This window comes from Glycine max, chromosome 16, assembly GCF_000004515.6.
Source record: "Glycine max cultivar Williams 82 chromosome 16, Glycine_max_v4.0, whole genome shotgun sequence".
NCBI lineage: Eukaryota > Viridiplantae > Streptophyta > Magnoliopsida > Fabales > Fabaceae > Glycine > Glycine max.
The window spans coordinates 34,726,685-34,748,398 of NC_038252.2; the positions used below are offsets into that span (position 1 = coordinate 34,726,685).

General features: G+C 32.0%; 2 protein-coding genes and 1 pseudogene across 2 annotated transcripts; all 3 read right to left on the reverse strand.

The window, feature by feature from the left end:
* Nucleotides 1-1,712: 1,712 nt before the first annotated feature.
* On the reverse strand, nt 1,713-4,867 carry LOC106796467 (receptor-like protein EIX2; annotated as a pseudogene).
* Nucleotides 4,868-16,967: 12,100 nt separating this feature from the next.
* Nucleotides 16,968-20,348, reverse strand: LOC121173743 (receptor-like protein EIX2). The gene is made up of 2 exons (XM_041010587.1): nt 19,937-20,348; nt 16,968-18,221 (listed from the first exon to the last, which is right to left on the reverse strand). Exon 2 carries the CDS (start codon nt 18,200-18,202, stop codon nt 17,420-17,422), a length of 783 nt encoding a protein of 260 aa, XP_040866521.1. The 5' UTR covers nt 18,203-18,221; nt 19,937-20,348; the 3' UTR covers nt 16,968-17,419.
* LOC121173701 (receptor-like protein 35) lies at nt 18,991-20,444 on the reverse strand. Its single transcript, XM_041010386.1, has 4 exons — nt 20,427-20,444; nt 20,038-20,353; nt 19,645-19,776; nt 18,991-19,418 (listed from the first exon to the last, which is right to left on the reverse strand). The coding sequence occupies exons 1-4, from the start codon at nt 20,442-20,444 to the stop codon at nt 18,991-18,993; spliced, it is 894 nt and encodes a 297-aa protein (XP_040866320.1).
* Between the last annotated feature and the right edge of the window lie 1,270 nt (nt 20,445-21,714).

The following is a 21,714-nucleotide window of genomic DNA, read 5'->3' on the forward strand; positions in this document are numbered from 1 at the left end:
ATTAATTTGAAAAGATAACTTAAATAATCTACAAAGAAATATAATTTATTCTTGTGCCAAATATTAAAATAAGAAACATTTTATTTTTTTAGTTTAACGTATAAAATTGCTTAAATTAATTAAAATTTTATTATAAGTAAATATTAATATTTTAAAAAAATTATTAGTTTACAATAAAGGTAATTAAATTTGGCTTAATAATTAGTCTTCAAATTTTAACCATTTAAATCAATTCTTTCGTTACACCTGTGTTAAATAAACAACAAAAAAAGTCTTGCATTATTAAATTCAAGTCTTCTATTACATGCAATTTGAACCTATAACTAATTTTAAATGATCAAATTTTTATTATTCAAAATAAATGAAAAGAAAAAAAATTGTCTTCTAGACAAACCGCAGACAACTCCACCAAATTCATATCAAGGTCCCCACTTTTTCAACTTGAACCATAGGCCACTCCATCAAATCTATGCCAAAGTTTCTTATCATTGACAACAAATGTTGAGAGTTAAGTCAAGCATGAAAAAAATAGGGTAAAATATATCATTTCTATCCCTATAAAATTTTGATGTGCTACTTTTTTTTTATCCTGAGTTAAGTTTGGATGATTGATAATTATCATGTATTCTTAGATTTTGGTGTCATTTTAGGATATTTATGTGATATATGTCTTTTATGCTTTTTTATTGTCATGAACTAATCTTCTCTTTTGTTGGAGTTGAATATAATTGGTTCATTTTTCATGTAATGACTATTTTTTTATTGAATAAAGCATTCTAATTGTTTCTCTTCTATGTTTAATATGTGTTTTTGGCTTAATCACCTGTTTGTATGATTTTTTTTATTCAATTGTAATTAAAAAATTTCTTTGAACTACGAATTGCAAAAAACACCTAATAATTTTTATGTCTAGGAATAAGATAAAAAGAATTGAGCATCAACAAACACTTTATCTTAATGAAAACCATTTAGTTATATTAATTTAAGGGATTGATAGTGTAATCAAGGATTAGGTCTCTTCACTAGGAATTAAAGTGAAGATAATATGATGGGTTTATGATAATATAACATTTATTAAATATGAATGTGTAGTTATTAGGTGATAGAAACTTCAATGAAATTAAACCCCAACAATTTTTTCATTGATTTAACCCCAACAATTACATGGGGTGCTTGTTAAAATTCCCAAACAATTTTTTTCCTTAATTTTTTCTTTTATTTTCTTCTTTAGTTTTCTTATTTTTATTTCTTCCTTTAATTTCTTTATCTTTATGCATATTGTTATTTAAATCAAATTAGCTAATGTTAATGAATTTCAAATATTCATAGTATAGAAATTATACTTTTTATTACCCAATTATTGCCTAAGTCCTGTTAATGAGTATTATAGAAAAAATGCATCAATACTCCTCAGGAAATGGGAATGTGGAATGTATCAGAGTAAGGAAAAGCGAGAGAAGGAAGATGTGGAAGGGTTTAGAAACTGCAGAATCCTATGCAAGCTCCAACTTTCTACACTAATTAAATTCATTCAGGCAAATTCTAAGTTACATGTTGTGTAAAACAATCTTCTTGAGTGTGTCATTCCAGATATTTTAATGCTAATCATTGTTAGTGCACAGATAGTAGAAGACAATAATGCGTCATAAATACAAAACATAATTTGATACTAAGTCTGAAGCTCGTCTAGTTCTCTTAACATTAAGAACATTTATTACCAATGAAAGCAAAACAAACAGACACCCCATATGAACATGTACATAGTATGGTAAACCTTTTCACATTTTTAATGTCTAGAATAACACGTTGTAATGTCTCTCACTCCTAACAGTTAACATGTAAACTCACAATTTCCCAAGTAACCTTCTTACCTTCAAAACTATTATCACATAAATCAGATCTCTCAAGTGGTCAAGATAATGAAAATAAGCACGCCTCCAAGTTCTGTTGAAGAAAACAACACTGCAAAAACCCCAAAATCCTGCTGCAAATCCAACTCCCATACCAATATAAAACTCTGATGTTCCAAAGAAATTACCATCACCGTGTCCAACAGAAGCTCTCTCTGTCAACTCTTCCTTGTCTGTGCAATTTTTTGTTACAGGAGGACCACAAAGCTCAGGATTTCCAGTGTAGCTAAGTTCTTCAAAGCTCTGAAGTTGGGTGCTCGTGGGAATTCTGCCTGATAAGTTGTTGTATGATAGATTCAGGACACTGAGGAAGGACAAATCAGATAAGCTTTGAGGGATTTGACCTGAAATGTTGTTTAGTGAGAGATCAAGGGATTCTAACAATTTCATTTTTCCCATGTCATTTGGTATCCCTCCAGACAGATGATTTCTAGACAAGTTCAAAAACCGCAAAGCAGATAGCTTGGAAATTTCAGATGGAATTGCTCCAGACAGCTTATTACTTGAAAGATCAATCATTCTCACCAATATCAGATTGTCTCTGTACTCTAACTCATCTCCTTTGGGAACTAAGACAAGAGTTTCCTTGTAGTGGTTATAACTGAAGTCAGAGCCATATGAATAACTTAAAGGGTTGGCAAAGAAGTCATCTTCACCAGCCATTGTCTTCATGTCATCCAAACAATTTGGAATGGATCCTGACAGGCTGTTATTGCCAAGATCCAGCACTATAAGGGAAGAAAGTTGACAAATCTTTTGAGTAATGCTGCCATTGAAATTGTTGGATCTTAGACGAAGAACCATTAGATATTGCATTTCCCACATCCAATCTGGTATTGCGTCAGAAAGTTGGTTATTGCCCATGTCAATGAATTTCATTGTAGAGCAATTTTGCAGTGTTGAAGGAATATATCCAGAGAAGCGGTTGTCGTCTAACAACAAAGACTCAAGTTGAGATAGATACCCCATGGAGTTTGGAATAAAACTTCGTACACCATTGCCCAGAGGCTCTTCGCTATGCGATGCTTGCCAATGCACCCAACAGTGACCAAGATCACCAGATAAGACATTATTTGAAAAATCAAGCACACTCAAATTATTAGTAGCATTTTCCTTTCCACATAAAAAGGGAGAAATTGTTCCGGAAATTGAGTTATTGGCAACATTCAGCACTTCAACATTTGAAGACCCAAGTTCAAATGCACCAATGCTTGCCAATGCACCCAACAGTGACAAGATCACCAGATAAGACATTATTTGAAAAATCAAGCACACTTAACTTATTAGTAGCATTTTCCTTTCCACATAAAAAGGGAGAAATTGTTCCGGAAATTGAGTTATTGGCAACATTCAGCACTTCAACATTTGAAGACACACTTGGCAATGTACCCTTGAACAAATTAGAACTCAAATTTATGAGGCTGGAATTGAGAAAGATGTTAGATAGGTCTCCACTTAACAGATTGTTGGACAGATCCAGGAATTCAGTTTGCAAAGTCCAATTCCAAAACCAACTTGGAACCAAGTCTGCAATACCTGCCTTAGACATTGTCAAAACCTTCACAGAACTTTGCCTTTTTAGCCATTCTGGAAACTTAGGACCTATTCCAAAGGAGCTCAGTAAAACATATTCAAGCTGAAAAGGAGGAACCCATCCAGAGTTGACACTGAGGAACAAGTTTGTCCAAGACAAACGTAGTTCCTTTAATTTCAAAAGTTTTACAAAATTTGACTCTTTTATAGATCCTTCTAACAAATTAGATGAAAGGTCTAACATTACTAAATTTGAGAGAGTTCCAAGAGTTACAGGCATATCACCAGTCAAAGAATTAGTTCCAAGATTTAATACCTGCAGGTTTCTGAGGAGCTCAAAACTCTTAGGAATGGTTCCATTCAGTCGGTTGTGAGCCAGGTTTAAAGTTCTCAAGAATGACAAGTTTGCAAATGGTGAGGGAATTGGACAAGTAAAGGTATTATTACTGAGATTTAGAACTTCAAGATGCTTAAGCTGGCCTAATGAATCTGGAAGTGGCCCACTGAGCTGGTTGTTCTGCAGGTCTAGATTTTTTATGTTCTGAAGGCTTGATATTATTTGTGGAATTTGTCCCTGTAAAAGGTTACTGTGTAAATCAAGTTGGACAAGAGTTGTGCTGAGATTAAATAGCCATGAAGGGATTTGCTGATTGAGATTGTTAATTGAAAGATCAAGGACTTGGAGATGTGTGAAGTTGGTTTTTCCTTTTGGTGGTCCTAAGTTATCAATTTGACAGCTCTCCAAGTGTAGTTCTGAAAGAGATGGAAGTCCACTCAGTACTTGAAGCCAGTTACCTTTTTTATGAAGGTCTGAACCACTCAAATCAAGGTACTCTAAGGAAGATAGCCTTGATATCCAATTAAGGTTATCTATCTGAAGAGCATAATTGTATCCCAGATTAAGGTGCTGCAGGTTTGAGAGGTTTCCTAGTTGATGAGGGATTAATCCCATGAACCCACTTAAGCTAAGGTCCAAGTATCTCAGACTCTCCAATGAGCCTAGGAAGCTTGGTATTGGAGTAAGAACAAAATAATTTGAACTCAAGTCCAAACGATTCAAATATTTTAGTTCAAGCAAAGAAGGACTAATCTCTCCACTCAACTCCCTATAGGGAGAGCCCGCAGGTGTGTAGAGATTGATTTCCATGACTTTACCTGTGTTGTTGCAGTGAACCCCTGGCCATGTACAGCAATCCGATTTGTCAGACCACGATGAAAGCCTGTTTGAAGGGTCTGCTAGTCCATGCTTGAAAGCTGAGGAGTGCATTCCTTTCCTTCACACTGCAAGTCATATTGAGCCTTGCTGCCTTGCTTGCACTGAAGTGGAGAGTTGTTGCAGTGGACAATATCAAGAGAAGAACATGAGTTGCATATAGCACTGCCAGGAGACAATTAGGATTAAAAGTGTCTAACCACACCACCATTATTTTGCTCTAGTTTATTTAATTTTGATTTAATTACCCTTTTAGTCCTTATAGTTGTGATAATTTTTTTTAGTCCCTATAGTTTAAGACATTCATTTTGATTCTTATATTTACAATTTTTTTTATCTTTTGATCCTCGCGGGGAAGATTCAACTCACACATAAACATGAACAAAATTAATAAAAATAGGGAAGCAAGCTCAGGTACAAATGAAGTGTAATGGAGGTATGAGACAAAGCCACTACACATTCCATTATTCTTGAGTCTGCCACCGACCTCTGCAAGCTTAGCATTTGCCAATTGCCATGATGTAATCTCCATCTTGACAGTCTCTCATCAAGTTGGAGTGGTATCACAGCATTGAACTAAGTTGATCGTTCCAATGGGATGATGGTTTTGATTGCTGCAGATAAAGTGTGTGATTGTGAGTTTCTGGTCCCATGAGTTAAACTATAAGGATTAAAAAAAATATTGTCGTAACTTTAAGGGCCAAAAGGATAATTAAACCTTTTATTTTTTTTATTATTTTTTTTAACAACGGGTTATATATATGTAGCAGTTTATTCTAAACAATGGACTACGTGTGAAATCTTTGAATTCTATGTAAGAAATGTTATTTCAAACTTCTCATCAGTCTTCATGTCAATGATGACATGCTCCATTTGAATTCTATGTCTAATTAAGCTCTCGGTCTTCCGTTTTTGCAACTTTATTTCGTAGAAAGAAGCCAAATTTGAAGATACAACATTTGATACTATAACTGTTTGGTGTTTTGAAAATCTCACTCACATATTTCCAAATGTTACAAAAGAATTTGATTCAGTGGTTTTTACGAATTCCTTCCTAGCCTTTTTTACCAAGTCAGGGAATTTGCATTGTTGTGCATGATGGCTGCCACAAGGACCCTTGTACCAACCCATTAGTGCAAGTGGTTTTTTCTTATGAGAATTGAGAAACAAATTATATATGTGTTTTATTAAGGGAATTCTATTATTTTTAATTTTGAACTTGTAATGTTTTTTTGTTTCCCTCACAGAACAAGTGATGAAACTCTTGATGATCGACGCCATACGTACGCCTACTTTGATGCTCTTTTTTCACACCACTTTTATCTTAATGGTATCTCAAGTTGACAATCATAAATTAAAATAGCTAACTATAGTTGATTAGTAGAGACAAACAGCTCAAAGATAAAGATCTTTAATCCATCATTTTTTTTTTCCTTTTCTTTTCTATGAACTGTCATTTCTTATCTCTACATGGAATGTCTAGAAGTTGAAAATTACTTGAGCTTTCTTTACCTACTGCTTTCCATTTTGGCGAACTGCTTTTCTTTCTCATAATGAACTTTCCACTTCCAATGATGGTTGAACATTAATAATTCTTCATCTATTTTGTCTAAAAATTTCCACTCACTTTTGGTGAGTGGTGTGAATGTCATGCAGACAAATGATGTCCAAGCTCCACTTTTTCCATTCATTACAAGTTGTAAGCAGAATGTAGAATGTACGTATAATAAAATAATGAGAATGGCAACTGCTAGTACTACTTAATTAGAACAAAAGTATCAAAATTAAAACGAAAATAACTTTGATGCTGTTAATATATGAGTTTAATTTTGATAGATAGTGTAAAAATTTAAATTGTTAATTAATTAGAAATCACCAAATGATTTGTAAAACAATTAGTAAAAAAGTTATAGGAAATATATATAATTAATTAATTGCAAATGAAAGTGTATTTAAATTAAATTCTTAATTAACATATCCTTATTGTGATATTTTGTATATTTTTTATTTAATTGAGACAGTGGAATGAGACCGCACTATAATTTTCATCACGGGTGTGGTTGTCTAATATAATAGGGATGGTTGGTGAGGAATTTTGGAATGTTAGTTGGTTTTAGACTATATATCCTCTTGTTCAGTTTTCACATTCTCATTAGAGTTAAGTTGCTTTTGGGGAAGAACTAATGTCTTGAAATTCCCTCTTCACCAGAAGCAGTTTTATTGTGTCTTTATCGAAGTCATCTTCTCCAGAGACTTGCCTTTAACTTTGAAGATAGGAAATAGATCAGTCAAACATTGTTTCAGTTTATTTGGATTTTTTTTGAAGGACATGTGATATACAAAGACTTGTTACAACTCACAACCTTTGGAATTTCTCTATGCCTGGTTAACCCACAATTTCTGGCGCCTGTTGCGGTTAGGAACATAGGCTAGCAAAAACACTAATCATTTCAAGAGAAATGTTAACACACTTTTCTAATATATTATTTTTTATATTAAAATTTATTTAAATAAAAAATTCAGCTGATCTCATATTTTATTTAGCAAATTTTTCTCATATATTAAGTCTTAGGTTTTTAAAATTATAAAGCTAAAACAAAAATGTTTTACTAAATGTATTTTAAAGTAAATTTTACACACAAAAATATTATGATTTTATAAAAATTGTTTGGTCAAGGGAGACATATTGAGCCCTCCTAACTATAAGCTACCCTGAGGGTTTCTATCTTTCTTTTTCCCTCATAACTTGCGCAAGTTGTTCAAGGCCTCGGTAAGGAGTCGTTCTCGCTCATTTCTTCCAGCCATTACTTCCTATGTCACGCAAGCAATAAAACTTTGAAAAGAGAAAAACAAACAAAAAAAACAAAAAAAAATATACCAACACAATAGAGTACACTTCTAATCAAACAAAAAAAAACACAACGCATCAGAGTACACAAGGAAACACAGAAAGCTCATAACACACATGGCCGAAAGGTTCGACCTGCTCTGATACCACTAAATGTGACACCCTCTACCCTCACAAATAACAAATACAAGGAAATAAAATCATGCGGAATTTTTTTTTTCATTTTAAACATATTGACTTTAAATTGATTTCAAAAGATAAAGGGTTCACATTCACTTAATGAAAACATAGTAGAAATTGTTCAAATAAAAACAACAAAGTTATTCCGGCTCAAAACAAGACCGTCCATACTGAATGAATAAATAAAAAAAAAAACTAAAAACAGAAAACATAACTCAACGATATTGTTTACGGAAAATATAGCATGCGAAGTAATTCCTATGCCCCAATGTCACACTTATCAGAGCATGTCTCTATCACAAATTAAGTCTCTCCGGCTCTAACATGGAATTCACATATGATGGCTCACCTGAACAAATGGCACACACCGAGAGTGAGTTATCACATTCGTATATAATAAAATATTAGAGCATGTGAAACATATAATACTTAAAACTGAATTTATATAAATAACATTACTGCATAAAATCGGACACTTTATTCACACCCATTCCAATTTACACACTCCATAAAATAACATCAACCACAATTGTTAACTCAATGAAATTCAAACACAAGCGTTATGCAACAATTATACTAAGACTCTAGCCTATATGCAATGTGGTACCATTTTTCAGTGAAAAACCTCGTCGGGCGCCTAGGAGTACATGACAGGACATGCCTCACAATGGGTAAGTCAGGTCACTCTCACTAAGTGAAATCATAGGGAGACCAGTTAGGGTCACGCTGTTTTGCAAGAATGTTCCAATCATGTGGGATCGGCACAGGCTTACAGGAGCACTCAAACCGAATGACCCCCAAGGCCTACACTCCGAAGAGTCCGTCAGGGCCTCTCCCTCCTGATTCAGGTCCAACCCAAAAAATACATTTGAACACACAGACTCTACCTATGAATTATGCAATGCACACAACTACTCAATGGTTTTCAAAATCTCGATTGTATATATTTTAACTTAGTGCGCCTCAAGTGATTAACTTGTCGGGTTTCCACAGTGGATCCCATCACAACTCATCGCGCATTAACTCGTCGCCCTTAAAGGGTCTTACAGTTGTGTGATTACATAATTCATGGCTCACAACTCAAAACATACAACATCTCAAGAGTCATGTAATTCACAATCCATTACGTATCAATTGATTATCACTTACACATCATCTCAATCACATTTTCATAATAAAATAATTTATTGCATCTCATGCACCCTACACATATGATTCAATAGTAACATTTACTTGACATCACAAAATATAAATTAAACCAAAATGTATTAATTCAACAACATAAATAAAAAAGACTTCTATAACAATTAATCTATAAAGTCACAACAATAATCACTATGAAACAATAATATCTATAACCTTATTTTTATTTATTTATTTATTATTATTATTACACATCACAGTAAAAGTGTTTCCTTGGAATACACTAAGACAAAAATAAATAGAGTACTAAACCATTTTATTTTATACTTTCAAATGTTTCCTAATGCTCAAATATATTAATTCAACAAAATAAAAATAATTATTATTAAACAATAATTTTACACAATATTTAATTTATTATTATACAGCTGTAACATATACAACTAAAAAGAAATAAACTAATAATTTCACAACACTATTTAATTTATTTCTAAAAAGCAATAAACAATAGTTTCACAACAGTATTTAGTTTATAATATTAAACATATCAATTTGCATAAAAAATAGCTTTCTTACGTATGTATTTGATAGTTACAATAAGTATTTTTTTTTCTAACAAAAACTTACTTTATTATTAATTGTATTTGCTAAACACATATTAAAACATGTAACTAACAAGAAAAAAAAATACGTACCTGCCACTTCCAAAATAAAAACAAAAGACGTGGTTATAAAATCTGTCATATATATGTACCAAAACCAACGTGCTAGTGGATTGCAAACAAATATATATATCAACAAGTGCAGTACAAGCGCCAATTAACAACAATCATACGCGTTAATGTTTAGTAATATATGTATCCACAAAAAAAAATCTGATTTCATTATATGATTAGATATAATTCAAAATCAGTCATATAGGCATCCGGCAAATGTTGGTAAACAATTCATATAATGTGCCTACATATATGATCATTATTATGTAATTTAAATTGAAATCAAAACATTGAAACAAGAAAATAATTCATACGAAATCAAGACTTGCAATATATGTAAATAAATAAAATTTGTAAAAAGTGAAATTCAGTTACATGACAAGCATAAATTTGGAAAAATCAGTTAAGAAACAACCCAAAATACCCAAAAATTGATCCTCTAGGGATCCCTATACATGTTCATTCTAATCCCCAAGCGTGAATAACTCATCATCCTTTACGTAGTCCCTCAATCATTCTCTGTTAACAATTGTGGCGTTTTTGGTGCTCTCTAGAGCTCCTCCTCCGATTGTCCTGTTAGGGTTCTTGTGCGTCAGAAGAAGAAAAAGGGACAAAAGTGTTTTGTAAAAGCTGCTCTAGGTTATGACCTAATTATATATTTTTTTACTTATTTATTTATTTATTAACTTATTACTGTATTATTTATTTATTAACAGTTACGGCTGTTGCACAAAACCTTTTGGAGATTTATTTTTTGTTTTTAATACTAACCTAGAGTCTACAGATCAAAGTTAATTAATTGCTGAAAATTATGTTCATTCTCATTCTTGGCGCTGTTAGTCCAGTGTGAAAACGGACAAATTCAGTTTCATGTTATATATGGCTCTGTATATGAAAAGGAAATTAAAGAAAAAGTAGAATTTGATTATGGCTAATTTCACCCATTATATTTATTACAAGAAAACCTTTAGATAAAAATTATTTTTTGGTACTTTTAGCTTGGTCGTAAACATTAACATTACATCACGCACACAAACATAAAAGGCAAACCAAATTATTTTACATCCCTAAATTTTATGAGGAAGGATGCTATAAATATTAACAATACATCTCACACACACAAAGACAACTAAAATTATATCACTAAATTGAGGTGGGGATAGTTTTGAAAAAAAAAAATAGTAGGTGTGGTTGTGTAGGTGTGTTTTTATGTTTTTCAATTCAGGATATTAAATTTACAAATAATTTTATGCTTTTCAATTATATTTTAACAATAATTAAGAAATAAATCTAAATCATTCTACATTTGTTTATAGGTACTTGGCATACTGGAGATGCTATATATATGGGAATCTAAATTTTGCTTAACACAAATGTGGTATATGCAAGGAAAAATCAAATTGAAAATTTTTTAACCACCACTTCAAATTTTAAAAGATTCGTTTCAATATAAGGATATGAAGACAAAATTGTTTTTACAGAACATTCCCTCCATGATGTTTTCCTTTCCTTTAGGTGAAAAAAATAGACATTTCCAAAAATAATGGAAGTGAACCTTATATAATGCTGTTTATATAGAGAAGTCTTTCAAAATACAATTTAAAGTACTATTACTGCAAACTAATCAAGTCTCTCAAATTTTGCGTCGTCTTGTGGCAGAACACATTGTCTCTCAAATTTGAGCAACTGATCAAGTCCTACTTTTGAAGCCTCCATACCTGGCCATACATAGTTGGAGTCCACACACCATAAATTTCAACAATAATTTGGCAACTTGGCATTTAAGAGGAGGGTAATTCTGCAAATGGTCTTTCATTCAGGATACAATAGATTGTAGTTTTCAATGATTCACGTGAAATGTTCACAATGCAATGTTTTCAATGTTTTATAGGTCTTAAATACCAATAGCAGACAAGATCATGCTTATGCTTTTTTGCTATCGTGCTCCTGTTCCTTGCCACTGGTCTTGATGAAGCCAAGCATTGTCTCTTTGCCTTTTAAGTTGTACATAGTTGCAAAACGGGTACATGTGAAAGAATAATGCTTATTAATGGCAAGGTTGATTTTAAAGTGGGCATGCAAGAATGCATTCATTATCTCAAGTAAATAAATTCAAGCGAATATGTGATTTGGATTAGAGAATAGTATTATCCAGTGCACACTAAATTGGAGAGATTCCCAACATGTGGTTTCAAAACTAAAAGTACTTACCAACTATTTGAATTTTAATCTACGTGATCTAGCTAATGTTTTCTATCAGAGAAATTACAACTAGTTGATCTTAAGTACAAAACTATACTAAATATGCAAATCTTTACATCTAAAAACAGAATTTAAAATAAGGCTCTCAAATTTGAAGAAAAAAACGAAGATAGCAATGACTACAAATTGATCAATCTGCCAATACAATGATAAAACATCGGTTTATTCTAAGCAACACTAAAAAGTGATACTACATGAGCAAAAAGATTGAAATTATTGACCATGCAGTATGAATGTACAGCATTATTTATTTAATTTTTCTACTACAATTTTATTTTATATTAATACACTATATCATTATGACATCAACCCCAGCATGAGTGGCCCAGTGGACAAGCCCATCAATCTAACATGTCGGTTGATAGCACTTGCATAAACTTTTGTTCCTTGCATCATCCCATGTGTCTCCATTCTCCATTCTCTGCTTCCACTAACGATTAAACCTTATTGATTAGGGTTCAATGATTTTTCATGAATAAAATTAATTTTTAATTCTTGATTCTAACAGCTCACGTATAGTCTGTTGAATCAAATGATTAGAATCTTGATATCATAAAGAAAATTAAAATTTGATTCTTTGTGTAAAATAAAGAAATCTAATTAATTATGCTTGTTATGTTACTATATATATCATTTTTCCGGTGTGGAGTAATATCAAAATCAAAGTAACAAAGTTACTTGCATGTTACTCTAACCATAATTCTAGCTAAGTCGAATATGATTTGATGTTTTGTAAAACAATTTAGATCCCCTTTATCAAAGTGTATCTGTCTTTTACACAAGTTTTTTCACTTTATTTTATTTCCCCCAGAATCAAATGTTGTGTTATTCATACTATTAAATTAGTCTGATAACTACCATGTCGATCATTGTTAGTTTTGTTTCCACCATTGTTCGGAGTACGTATATACTATTACTTTATGATTAAACGTGTTACTTAAATTGCAGATAAAAACTCTTTATAATGAAGTACAATTGTTTATAACTACAACAATTATATCGAGTCAATTTAACACTCATCAAAGGCAGAAAAGCTTTACTTTAAGATTAGACAGAGGCTCATACCAATCATGGCGGTGGTTATAATTACACACATCAGCAACTGTAAAAGATCTTGCACAGCCACAGAAAAAAAATGCTTGATGCACATCTGAATAAACTCACTCAAGGTCTATGTATTAATTGTGTAAAAGAGAGACTGAATATTAAATGATAAAAATATAAAATAATTGTTTTGTATTGGCAGAGTACACATATATATGCCCAAATGTAGATTCAAAGTTCAAACATTTTGGGCCTATAGCTAGACCATCCCTCCTAGTCATAGCCATCTGAATTGGATCGACCCCACCCCAAGGTTTGTGTTGCATCACTTGCATGCATTCACCCACCACAGTTGTTGTTATAGTTTTCTCGTGAATTTTGTATTGGAAAATACTATGGACAAATATAATTGATACAGTCATAATTAATTATTGTCATGTTGCAATTACAAAGACTCCTCAAAGAAAATGTTTAGTAAATCATGATCAAGTAGAAATTGCAATGGCAAACTGTTTTTTAAAATCTTATTAGTCAGTTGTATAAACCCAAATTTAGTTATATCCAGGTATGTAATATTTGCCATTTTAGTGCTCTGTTTGGAAATTTGCGTGTCGAATTGTTTTTTTTTATACGTACCTACACAACACTCTTTAGCCAAATACCACTGTTCATGGAGGAATCTGTCCTGAAAGGAGTATAGAACCAGAAACAATATGCGTGGTGGTATCTATCATTCTGGAAAAGAGAAAAAGTGGGATACGTACAATAGGAGGACTGTGACACTAGGGGTGGAAATGAGCCGAGCAGCTTGTCGAGGGCCTTTGGCTCGGCCTATGTGAGGCTCGGCTCGGCTCGGCTTGTTTACTATAAAGGTCAAGCTCAAGCTTTTGAAAAAACCTTTTTAGATTAAAAGGCCAAGTCCAAACTATAAAAAAGCTTGACAAGCCGGCTTGTTTAACTAATAATAATAATAATATTAATAATAATAACTTTATTTTATCAAATCTTATCTTATCCAGATTTTATTCCATCTAGATTTTATTTCCTCCAGATTTTATTTCATCCAATCTTATCTTAACTTGTCCAGATTTTATTTTATTTCGTTTATGGGCTTGGACTTAAAATAGATTTGTGAGCATTGGGGCTGAGGACCTATATAACAGCACCAAGATTTTAGTTTAGGGAGTTTTTTTCGGATAGGGGAATAATTCTAGGATTTTAGAATTCCAGTTTTTATTACTGTTCATGCACACTGTTCACGTAGAATAAAATTTGTTTTCTGCAATTTCGTTTCGACTTCAATCTACAGTTTCATTTCTACTGATTAATGGAAGGCCAAGTCTCTAGCATTATTTTCTCTTGAGGATCAAGCAAAACTCTCTTTGAGGTTTTGTTATTACTATTGAATACTAATCAGTTTTTCCTCTTCACCCATTACTTTGTATTTGTTGCTATTAATCCATGCATGCTTAGTGCTTGATTAATTGTCTCTGCGCTTAATTTACATTCATGCTTAATGATCAGTTTCGTTCATGATTAATTGGTGTATGTGTTGTTTAATCACATAATGACAGTCTTATGTTAATTTTCGCTTAGTAATTTAATTTAGGGTTGAATTAAGTGGTTGAACTGATTAAGGATAAATTCTCGTAACCTAGAATAAAAGACTTGCTTGTGAATCAAGGGGAAACATGTTTTAATTATGTTATTTTCTAATTCAAATTTGCTTGTTGTTTAATTTACAAAAACAAACAACCCTCCAATTCGTTACTGTTTTATTATTATCTATTATGAACGATTGGTTGACCATTGCTCGTTGGGAGACGATCTAGGATCACTTCCTAGATATTGCATTTTTAATGTTTATTTGATTCGGGTACGGCCTCGATCAATAGTATATAAGATATGACTTGAGTAGATTAAGATGAAATTATTGTAGATATATTTTTTTAAAAAAATATTTAATATAATTATATATTCAAAAATTGGATTAAAAATTATTAATTTAACTAATAATAATTTTTGTTTGGCTATATTAGTGTAAATCATCTCTAATCCATACATTTTTTTTAATATTATTATCTTTTTATATACTTGGTGCTTTAACGGACTTGAATTCAATATGATTTTGTTTATCAATTATTTTTGGATTTGTACATTATTTATATGAAATTTTATAAGTTTTTTTTAGTTAGTATTTTACTAGGTTTTAAAATAATTAATTAATCAAAGACGTCTTTAAGCAAACTTTTAAATAGGCTCGTGGGCCATGTCAAACTTTTATGTAAGCCGAGCCGAGCCTAAAAAAAAGTCTATGACAGGTAATGAGCCGAGTTCAAGCCTTACGTACTCAATTCAAACCGAACTCAAGCCTAATAAAACTTGGCTTGGCTTGGCTCATTTCCACCCCTATGTGACATTACTAGAAAAATCTATGCACATTTCATGTCCCTAAATTTATGAACAAAAGATTCAGGTGTCGTTTATTGAATTTGTTTTATATGGAGTGTAAAGTCATATCCAATACTAATAAGTGTATGTTTATATAATTCTTTTTTAAAATAATTACTCTTCTTTATTTACATCTAATAAAAATGTTATCACATTAATTTTTAAAATAAGCTAAATGAAGCATGTTTCATAAGAAATTAACTTTTACTGTAATTGTTACATTTTTTAGTAACAAAGGGAGATGGGTGAAGACGGTGAAGCAATAAAAAATGAAGATAATGTCAATAATAAAATATGTATTTGAAAGATTATGTTGAAAAATATTTTGTGAGCACCAAGAGTATTTCTATACCACTAGCAAACATAACTAAATTAATAAATGTTTCTAAAACCAATATAGCAAGTAGTTCTGTACATACAAAAGAATTTAATATGAAAAGGATCAATATCATTATATGTTGCAGGCATATAGATATCCCATAAGAAAAATAAATAAAATCCCACGTCTTGAAGGATTGTTTTCATTCTATTTGTTCATTTGAAATCAATGAAAAAAAAATTAATAACAAAAGAAACGAAAAGGATAACATTTTGTTTGATAAACTGTAAAAATTTCGTGTTATTATTTTTTATAAAATTTTAGCAAACATAATTAAATTAAGAATATAATTGTAAGTCATTATAAAAAAATTACATCGTTGACTAATACAAAATTATCATTAGATTAATTTTTAAAATTATAATTATAAAAGTTAATAATTTTATCTTACTTAATTATTTATAATTAGATAATAATGTAAAAAAAATTATACTATCATTACATACACAAATTATTCTTAGATAATGGTGTCTTATTTAACAGCTAAATGGTAATATTTTCAAAATACAGAATATTGAAATAAGTTTTATCTCTTTTAATAAAGCCTTTCAGTACATACAATTAATCAGGAAATAAAGTGATGAGCATGGTTGGGACCCTACTATTTGGACTTTGTCGATATATTTTCTTTTTCTTTTCGCTTTAACTTCTGAGCTTTAACAATCACACGAAGGACTAACAAGCACCTACGCTTTAAATGTCTTGTATATATATTCATTTTATGTAGAAGAAGATGAAATTCGAAAATTGTGAAATTTAGCTAAAAATATTCATTACTATTGCCAAGTTAATATAAAAATTATTGACCATGCAGTATGAATGTACAGCATTATTTATTTAATTTTTCTAATACAATTTTATTTTATATTAATACAAAAACTCTCACAAAACAACTTCTTAACAATATGAGTGGTGGTATCTATCATTCTGAAAAAAGAGAAAAAGTGGGATACGTACAATAGTAGGACTGTGACACTACTAGAAAAATCTATGCACCTTTCATGTCCCTAAATTTATGAACAAAAGATTCAGGTGTCGTTTATTGAATTTGTTTTATATGGAGTGTAAAGTCATATCCAATACTAATAAGTGTATGTTTATATAATTCTTTCAAAAATAATTACTCTTCTTTATTTACATCTAATAAAAATGTTATTACATTAATTTTTAAAATAAGCTAAATGAAGCATGTTTCATAAGAAATTAACTTTTACTGTAATTGTTACATTTTTTAGTAACAAAGGGAGATGGGTGAAGGAAAAAAATGAAGATAATGTCTATGTTGTTCAAATAACAGTATTAATTGTATTAAAATAGTTAATATTAAAAAATATATTAGTAAATATAACATTGTTGTGTTGGTGCTATTTATTGTGCATCAAAATATGTAAAAATAATAATTAACTTGTAATTTGTATAGTTGGTATGGGTTGTTTTATCTATCCTGGATTTTGTTGTATCACACATATAATCATTTATATATATATATGGGCTACTATTGTCACTACCAAAAATGCTATTGAGACTACCAAAGCATTTGAAATTACTTGGTTATCCTTAGTTCCATTCCCCCACACCTCCTATCCTTCCCCTCTTTACGTTCAGCTACTCTCCCTCTTTACATCCAAAAACAGAATTTAAATAAGGCTCTCAAATTTGAAAAAAAAAAAAGATAGCAATGACTACAAATTGATCAACCTGCCAATACAATGATAAAACATCGGAGTATTCTAAGCAACACTAAACAGTGATAATACCTGAGCGAAAAGATTGAAGTTTGAACCACACATGATCAAGGAAATGAAAATAGGCATACCGCCATGATCTACAAATCAGCAAAGGAGCAATCACTATCCAGAATCCCACAATAAATCCAATTGTCATACTGACAAAAAACCAATTCACTCCATGCCCATGACTTCCTTCATAACTATGGGTTTTCCCATTGGAGCTGCAGTTTATGGGCAGTGGTGGACCACATAGATTATTGCCGATGAAGCTGGAGGCATCAAAGGTTTGCAATTGAGTTCCTGTTGGAATATTTCCCTTCAAATGATTGTAAGACAAGTCTAGCATGCTCAGAAAGCTCAAATTTGCAATGGTTGGAGGGATTTCACCAGAAAGTTGATTCCTCGAAAAATCAATGGACTGTAATGATCTCATATTACCTATACCTTGTGGAATATGACCAATCAATTGGTTGTGGGACATGTTTAAAAAATTCAATCCATTTAGATATGTGATTTCTCTTGGTATTTCCCCTAATAACTTGTTACTTGACAGATCAATGCTTGTTACCAAACCCAGAATGTTTCCGTACTCATCTCCTCTTCCTTTCAGCCATAGTAGCACACTAACTATACTTTGCATGGAAGAGTAATACTTACCATATTGTACTTGAGAATAGATACGAGGATCTGTACTTTGGTTCTTTAGTGTCATGGCACTCAAGTTACTGAAACAGCTCGGTATATTGCCAGACAGATTGTTTTGTGCAAGGTCTAAAACCTGAAGATGACTCATCTGACATATTTCATTTGGAATGTGGCCGCCAAATCTGTTTGATCGAAGGCGGAGGATTTTCACATTTAAGAGCTTTTCTCCAACCCATGTTGGAATAGTTCCTGAAAGATTATTTTCCCCAAGGTCCAAGGATATCAATTGGTTATTCTTCTTCACACTGGTTGGAAATATCCCTGAGAGTGTGTTGTTACGAATTTGTAAAGACTGCAGGTCTGCCAAGGAACCCATGGATTGGGGTAAGTTCCCAACAAAATGGTTGCTTTGTAAATTTACATCCACAAGAGATGTCCAATTCATCCAGCAATCAGGTATCTCTCCTGACAAATTATTTGATGCAAGATTCAGAAATTGTAATTGCATTGGCTTGTCCTGATCGTTACATAAAAAGTCATTCATGGATTCAGAGAATGAATTGCTTGAAAGATCTAACCCAAGCACATCACTTGAAAGATAGGGTAATTTACCACACAAGTGATTTGAGCTTAGATCAATAGTTGGGATAGATATTGGATTCTTTAATGTAGTCCCAATCTCACCATGGATATGATTACGAGAGAGGTTTAAATACAAAACCTGAGAAAGTGCTTCCCACATCTGTGTGGGAATAGAATCGAAAATCCCCGTGTTAGATAGTCCAACATAGTTAAGTTTGTTTTGTGACTGAATCCACAATGGAAAGCTGGGACCTAATTGCCATGATGTCACTTCCAAATAGGTAAGTTGAAAATTAGGAAGCCATTTGGGACCAACTTTTAAAGTGAAACTGTTCCCCGATGCGACAAACCCCATCAAGCTTGTAAAATTTGCAAGATCATCTTCCTTGACAACTCCGTGAAAAAGATTGCCGCAATATGAAGAGATGACAATTTAGAGAGTGATCGAAGACTTTCAAATGGATTTCCACTGAATTTATTATAGACAGATCGAGTGTCTAATGATGAAAGTTTTCCAAATGATCTAGGAAGAGCACCACCAATTGAGTTGTTGGAAAAATCTAGCCGCTCAATATTTTTAAATGCCCCAATATGATCTGTCAGATTGCCTGAAAGTCGTGAACTCCGAACTGCAAGTGTTGTGAGTCCATGGGAAATACAAGGAGCAAGAATTTCTAAAAGTTCATTAACCTGTTGGTTGAGTTTGAGATATGATAAATCTATCACCCTTAAGTTGCAGAGATTACCCAAAGAAGTTGGAATGGTTCCTTCAAGTTGATTACCTGATAAATCAAGTTCAACAAGAGAAGTCAAATTTCCCAAAGAAGTTGGAATGTTTCCTTCAAGTTGATTACGTGATAAATCAAGTTCAACAAGAGAAGTCAAATTTCCCAAAGAAGTTGGAATGGTTCCTTCAAGTTGATTAGATGACAAATAAGTTCAACAAGAGAAGTCAAATTTCCCAGGGCATCAGAAATAGTTCCATCTAAGTTGTTGTCCATTAGGTACAGGAACTTGAGACGATGAAGACCGTATAAGCAATCAGGTATAGAAGATGAGAATGAATTTCAGACAAGTCAAGATTTTGAAGAAGTGTGAGGTTTCGGATACCACCAGGAATCGGACCTTGGATGCCATTACCTGTAATTGAAGAGAAACAAGTTTCTTCAATTTGAATATCCACTTGGGGACAAAAGAAATGGCAGGGGAATAACGAGTACGGAAAGATCGAGAGTTTGCAGAGATGAGAAGTTGAGCAAGGATGGTTCATTATAGTGAGGGAGTGTGCAGATGACAAATATAGGTGGGTCAAAGAAGGAAGAGATTGGAGAGTGTGTAGCCAATGAAATGCTTTGGATAGGTTTGCATTACTCAAATGAAGATATTCAAGCTTCCACATACTTGATACCCATTCTACATTTTCAGCTAACAGATCATAACTACCTCCAAGGCCAAGATAGACCAAATTGGAGAGATTCCCAATCTGAGATGGAATCTTCCCCATGAATCCAGCATAAGAGAGGTCGAGGTGAGTCAAGGAGGTCATTGCACAAAGGAAAGAAGGAATTGCCATACCTTCAAAATAATTGTCGCTCAAGTCAAGATATCGAAGCTTAGAGAGATTCCCGATCTGAGAGGGTACTGTTCCGTAGGCAACATATCTCAGGTCAAGATACACCAAATTTGAGAGATTCCCAATCTGAGGAGGAATCTTCCCCTGAATCCAGTAAGAGAGAGGTTGAGGTGAGTCAAGGAAGTCATTGTCCCAAGGAAAGAAGGAATTGACATACCTTCTCCAAGAAATCCATTGCCGCTCAAGTCCAAGTAATTCAAATGCTTTAAATCAGCCAAACAAGGACTTATCTCTCCACCAAACTGGGATTTCTCATAGAAAGCAGAGTTGAGGTGAAGCTGAAGAAGATGGGAAGTGACGTTGTGGCAGAGGACTCCATACCAGTGGCAACAGTTGGTATTATTAGGATTCCAAGACCAAAGCCTATTGGAAGGATCATTCAGATTATTCTTAAACTTCAAAAGTGTCTCACGCTCACTTGGGATGCACACACTCTCTCTGCATGGTAAGCTCAACAACCAAAGCTGGACAAAGACAAGAATATAAATGGAGGATGAATTCATGATCACACAAGGATATATAGAAAACAAGTGTAGTTGTTGGTTCTGCATATAAATCATCAAACTTCTATTATTTATACTGCTGCCCTGCCTGTTTTTTCTTCACTTTCATTATTTTTTACATATAAATCTTAGAATACAAAATTTTTATTTACTTATCAATCTCCTTTTAAATTCCTATATACACTAAATTCATAAAAAAATCAAAATTAATAACAAGAAATATGATTTATTCTTTGCTGAATACTAACATAAAAATTCTTTTTGGTACAGTTTTTTTTTTTTTACAAAAATAAGTAAGAATCATTTTATTTTAATTTACACTATAATCTGCTTAAATGAAAATTTGGTGTCATTAAATTCAAATTTTAACTTTTATTTAATCAATCCTTTCGTTAAACTTTTGTTGCGTACAAAAGTCCAATATTTTTTTAAGAAAAAAATCAAGTCTTCTATTTCATCAAATCCCAACCCATGATTAATATTAAATTATCAAATTTTCAATATTCAAACTAAAAATAATGTAAAAGAAAATTGTCTTCTAAATCATAGCTCACACCATCAAGTGTTTTCCATTTTTTCATCTTGAACCTTTGGACACTCCACAAAGTCCAGCCATGATGTTAAGGTCTGACTTCTTCAACTTAAACCATAGATCACTGCATTACTTTCATATCAAACAAATGTTGCGAGTTAAGTAAGCAAGGAAAAAAAATATAATTGATGAATAAATCAATTATAGGAAAAGAGTTTACTTTAAAGATAATTTTGGTTAAAAAAATCTATAAAAAATTATTTTTTCTAAGCTAGCTATTTAATTTTGATCAATTTTTCAATTCACAAAATAATATTCTTCTTATATGTGAAAAGACTAATTAATCTTCATTGTCATTAATGATTTTGTGTTGTCTATTTCTAATTGTTTTTTTAATCATAATATTATTT